The 4,856-nt window shown below is 32.9% G+C and overlaps 1 protein-coding gene across 1 annotated transcript; it reads left to right on the top strand.

The window, feature by feature from the left end:
* Nucleotides 1-359: 359 nt before the first annotated feature.
* Nucleotides 360-4,455, top strand: LOC112718168 (replication protein A 70 kDa DNA-binding subunit A-like). The gene is made up of 11 exons (XM_025770052.3): nucleotides 360-631; nucleotides 953-1,090; nucleotides 1,199-1,469; nucleotides 1,572-1,671; nucleotides 1,763-1,972; nucleotides 2,457-2,592; nucleotides 2,681-2,841; nucleotides 3,425-3,539; nucleotides 3,639-3,827; nucleotides 3,928-4,023; nucleotides 4,121-4,455. Exons 2-11 carry the CDS (start codon nucleotides 1,088-1,090, stop codon nucleotides 4,286-4,288), a joined length of 1,449 nt encoding a protein of 482 aa, XP_025625837.3. The 5' UTR covers nucleotides 360-631; nucleotides 953-1,087; the 3' UTR covers nucleotides 4,289-4,455.
* Nucleotides 4,456-4,856: the final 401 nt, after the last annotated feature.

The following is a 4,856-nucleotide window of genomic DNA, read 5'->3' as shown; positions in this document are numbered from 1 at the left end:
ACCATAAAAAATTGAAGTGAGAGAGCGCATGTCTTTTGAGCGCAATTCTAATTTTTAAAATTTTTAGATTTTTTAAAACATTAGCCGCTTGATTATTAGCCAATTTGCTGCGTGCCGTATAAATATACTTAGGTGATTTATACTTTTTCTTTTGGAACAGTTATAATATCTATTTATTATATAAAAGAAGAGTTGCAACACAGTAACACCATACAGTAGACTCCAACATCTGTCCATCTTTTAACTATTTGTTGTTCTTCTCCAAATGACACCTGTCCTTATTACCATAGAAATTACATCCTATCCTATATATAGATTGTTATTAGAAATCCTCCCTTCTTTTTCACTGTTGCAAGCTCTTTTTTCCTTTGCCGACACAAATACATGAGTGGGCTCAGCAATCCCTAACCTCAGCGAGAACTCTTGCTTGGTGGAAGATTTTCGGGGCAATCGCTTTGTCCAGTGGGTTGTAGGGAGTGAATGGAGCAGCAATCCCAAAACCAGCATTTTAGGGAAAAAAACGAAAATGCTAGCTTCTGATTGGATGATTAGGGTAAACAATGGATTGAGAATGCATTGTGTCTGATGGAAAAAAGGAAAAGAGGCAGTATTATTTTCCAGAAATTGTAAGGTACTCCTTTTATCTATTGTGCTTAGCATATGTTAGAGTATTAGCAATCCCAAAACGATGGTATTAACCATTGATAGTTTGCTTTGATTGGTTGATTGGGGTTAATCCCAGTACCCAACGTGTTTTAATCGATTGAAAAATTTAGTACGTTGGTTTAAACAATGATTTAATTTTGGCGCTACTTTGGAAAATTTAAAACCAGTATAACAACTTTTCCTATGACATAGTCTTTATATATTGGAAGCCGGTATCCCACCATCCACATAGCTTAGATTACTTCCTCTCCTCCCTATGGCTCTAACAAATGCTTTTACTCAAAAGGTTGATCGTGTTGCAGACATCAATGCAACGAAACTGGCCTGGAATTTAGTTGTTGGAGTTGTTCATTTGTACGAAATTCCTAGCTCATGGAATCCCACAGATGTATGCAGCTTAGAATTGGTGCTCCAGGATGAAATGGTGTGTATCCAACTATTTATTTTAAGAATGGTCATATTGACTTGTGGAGTTTATACATGTTAATTTGTGTGTGTTTGTGTGTGTGTGTTTGTATGTGTGGCTGCCTAGGGTGATCGTATACATTGCTCCATTCCGAAGGCAAATGTGGTGGTCTTTAAGATAGTTGTTCGTGAGTTTGGAATTTACTCAATGAGAAATTTCATTGTTCAGCCAAATTCAAAAGGTGTGAGGACAACTTCACACAAGTTCAAGCTAAGTTTTTATATGAAAACTTCTGTCAGTACTCTCTCCAGTGAGACCTTTCAATTGAATCCTTTCCGATTTGTCTCCTTTACTGAAATTGAAGAAGTTGATGTTGTCAATTTGAATATCCTCCTAGGTAATATATTGATCAAATGATTCATAATTTATTTAGTTTTGTTATTTTGTTTATGGATAACTGATGCTGTCATTGTGGGTTTTTATCTCCACTGTGTTATAGATTGTGTTGGTCACATTGTTGGAAAGGAGGATGTTAGACCAATAGTTACAAAATCAGGTCAAGAAAGTAAATGCATGGCACTATACCTGGAGGATCTTGAGTAAGTCATATGGCTGTTTTCATTAGTATGTCATTAAGTGATTGTTTCAGTTGTGGCTTTTCTTATTGTTGTATGTTTTATAATATCGTAGAAAAAATAAGATCAAGTGTACTATATTTGGTGAAATGATTGGTAAGTTAACTCCATTTATCAATAAGGATGATGGTGAGCCACTGATCTTGGTCGCTCAACTCTTCAAGCCAAATCAGTACCTCAATCAGATTAATATTCAGAATAGTCTTTATGCCTCGAGAGTGTTCCTGAACCCTGATTTTCCTGATGTTGTTGCATTCAAGAATCGGTATGTAAACACTAAACCTTAGTAATTGAATTTTTAAAGTTTAATTTATTTTGTACTCAATTCTTTATATTTATTATTAACAAAATATACGGAATCAACTACTTTTTTAAAGTGTACACTATTTGAACAACTATTATTATGGAGCTTGATCTTAAATTTTTAATCTTTTTTGGTAATGTATGGGGTTAAATTCTGTATACCAAACCTTAGAAACATACAAAAAAATTTAATACTTTTATACTTTTTAACATAATATTATTTAATAAACTTTTTTATAAACATTATCAATACATGAAAACAAAAAAAAATCTTTATTTACTTAAAAAAAATTGTACTCAATTATTTATGTTTGCTAAACAGGAAATATACAAAATAAGCTATTTTTTTAAAGTACAAAATATAAAGTGCAACTTTAGATCATAAAATTAGGTGTATATAAATATTAAGCTAATTGGTCTATTAATTTTGGATTACTTCGAGTTAGCCTACTGAAAGAAAGTAACATTGGATCCCAACGAATTAATCACATAGAGACCCAACCTCAGTATTCTGTGAGTGATGAACTTTCGGGAGGTTCCTTTCCAATCAATACAATTGAAGAAGTTTTGAACATGACTTATGTGAGTTCATTTCCCACCGTTTGTATTAACACTGATTTCGTTGCATTGCATTTGAATGTTACTAAAATGAGAGTCCATGTTGTTACAGGAAGTCTCCACTTGGGTTTTAGCCACTATAGTGTCTGTTGATGTTGGCACCCGCGATTGGTATTATGCCTCGTGTAAGAATTGTCCTAGAAAAGTTGTGGAGAATAAAGGTCGATATTACTGTGAGCATTGTCGAAAAGTGGGATTTAATGCTCCGTTGAGGTAACAGTTTCTTTGTTTCGACTTTTATTCCACGTCTTAACAACAAACTTCTTTGTGTGACCATGTTTCCTGCGTTCAATGCTAAAATGTGAAGTTTGTCACTGTTCATTTAGAGGACCTTGGTGATTACAAATAACACATAACTTCTTAGCGCAAATGAAGTTTCACTTATTATGGTGGTCCCATGCCAAAAACATGGGTATATCATACAACTATAAGCATGACTCAATCTACTTAACTAATTATATTTTGAGGAAAAAGAACTAAATGGATAAAACTCAGGATATACTACATGAGTAAGGGTATTTGACTTATGTTACTATTCAGTGCTTTGTATTTTTGCTGATAATAGAACTTGAATAAGTTTTCCATTCCTTTATCTATATCAAATAAATCATGTGGCCAACTAACATACACATATTCTTTCAAGGTGTGTTTCTTTGGTTGTTGGAATGGAGTAAATGCTCTTAATGTAACCTATGTTAACGCGTTAATTACAAGTTTTATTTACACTATAAGTTTTATATCCAGATTTATTTCTCCCCTGAACACTTTTAATTCGATTTGGTTTATTTTTACTCAGGTATCGACTTAATGTTGTAGTCACTGATGGGACTGGATGCATTAATAAAATGCTTTGGAATCAAGAGGCAAAGATCATTCTCGAAAAATCTGCTAATGACATAAGGGATCTAATGGTAAACTATTATGCATTTTACTGAGCTTATTTGGTGATTTGTCAATATATGGACTGTCGGTGTATAAACCAACTAATAAAGCTTTTTTTTCATGTGCAGAAAGATGCTGATGAGAATGCCTGCTTAAAAGCTTTTGAACCTATAATTGATAGGAAGTTTCTTTTTAAATTGTCTATCTCACAGAAAAATCTGACCTCTGTGGACCAAGCTTATAATGCTGTTAAGATTAGTGATGATGAGGCACTGATTGATCTCTATTCATCCCACAGTTCTTCCATAGATATTGGAGTTCGTATTTAAATTATGACTCATTATTAAACTGTCCATTGCAGTTTCCATACTCTTAAAGGGTGTATTCGTAACTAAAATTGGAATTCATGTGATGCAGGGGGTTGAACAAGGCCTTTCAAATGTAGTGTCTACAACTGGAAATAATGACCTCGACTTAGATGGGAATGGAGCTGCTATTGTTTCACTATCAAAGGTCAAGATTCCATTAGAACCCAATAATTGATATTGCAAATTCTGTTGCATTGTAGAACCCAATATTTGATATTGTAAATCCTGTTGCACTCATGCAGGATTCTGGCATTGAGAGCATCTTTGAAAGCGGCTTAAATACTCCTGGTAAATATGTTATAGCAGATTCTGCTCCAAACTTGGGTGTTAGTGGACTTACTAATCCGGAAGGCCAGGGATCCAGTAACAAGACTTTCAAACGTGGATCTACCAAGAGAAAAATTGAGTGATTCACTCAATTTGGGATATGTAATGTGATTGTACACATTTGTTGGCTTTAGTTTAGTTGCTATGGGTATTTATCCTTATGAAACTCAGTGTTATGAACTTATGTATATTGCTGTAATGACCTTGGGTGTCCATGAACAATGTCATATCAAAGTTTTAACGTTTTGTAGTTTACTTTTACTCTAAATTTTCTTTTCTTTTTAATCGAGTTTCATAATGCAGTAAACAAAATGTAACTCCTTGCTCTAAGTCAAATATGCAGTTGGACTCATTTGTTTATATAACTTTTTGGTGTCTTTTATTTTAAAACATCAACTTTTCGAATATTATTTGTTTGCATTATTATAAAAAAATTATCATTTGTTTTAAGTCATAACGTATTTTTAACTAAAGAAAATCACAGATAAAAAAAAATCAAGACTCTTAAGACATAATAAGTTATTAAGCGATGCAAAAAAATGTGATGAATCTTCTGTTGATTGTTCTGCCATTTGATAAAAAAAAATGCGAAATCTAAGAGCATTGTTACTAAATAATTATATAAAACAAATCAACTATATATAAAACAAG

The sequence above is a fragment of the Arachis hypogaea genome, chromosome 10 (genome assembly GCF_003086295.3).
Source record: "Arachis hypogaea cultivar Tifrunner chromosome 10, arahy.Tifrunner.gnm2.J5K5, whole genome shotgun sequence".
NCBI classification, from domain to species: domain Eukaryota; kingdom Viridiplantae; phylum Streptophyta; class Magnoliopsida; order Fabales; family Fabaceae; genus Arachis; species Arachis hypogaea.
Note: the sequence above shows the minus strand (reverse complement) of the source record. Positions and strands in the feature narration are given on the sequence as shown.

Coding starts and splice junctions, on each gene's coding strand:
- LOC112718168 (XM_025770052.3), top strand. Junction 1,470..1,571: donor CAATTTGAATATCCTCCTAG/GTAATATATTGA, acceptor ACTGTGTTATAG/ATTGTGTTGGTCACATTGTT. Junction 3,828..3,927: donor GTTCTTCCATAGATATTGGA/GTTCGTATTTAA, acceptor CATGTGATGCAG/GGGGTTGAACAAGGCCTTTC.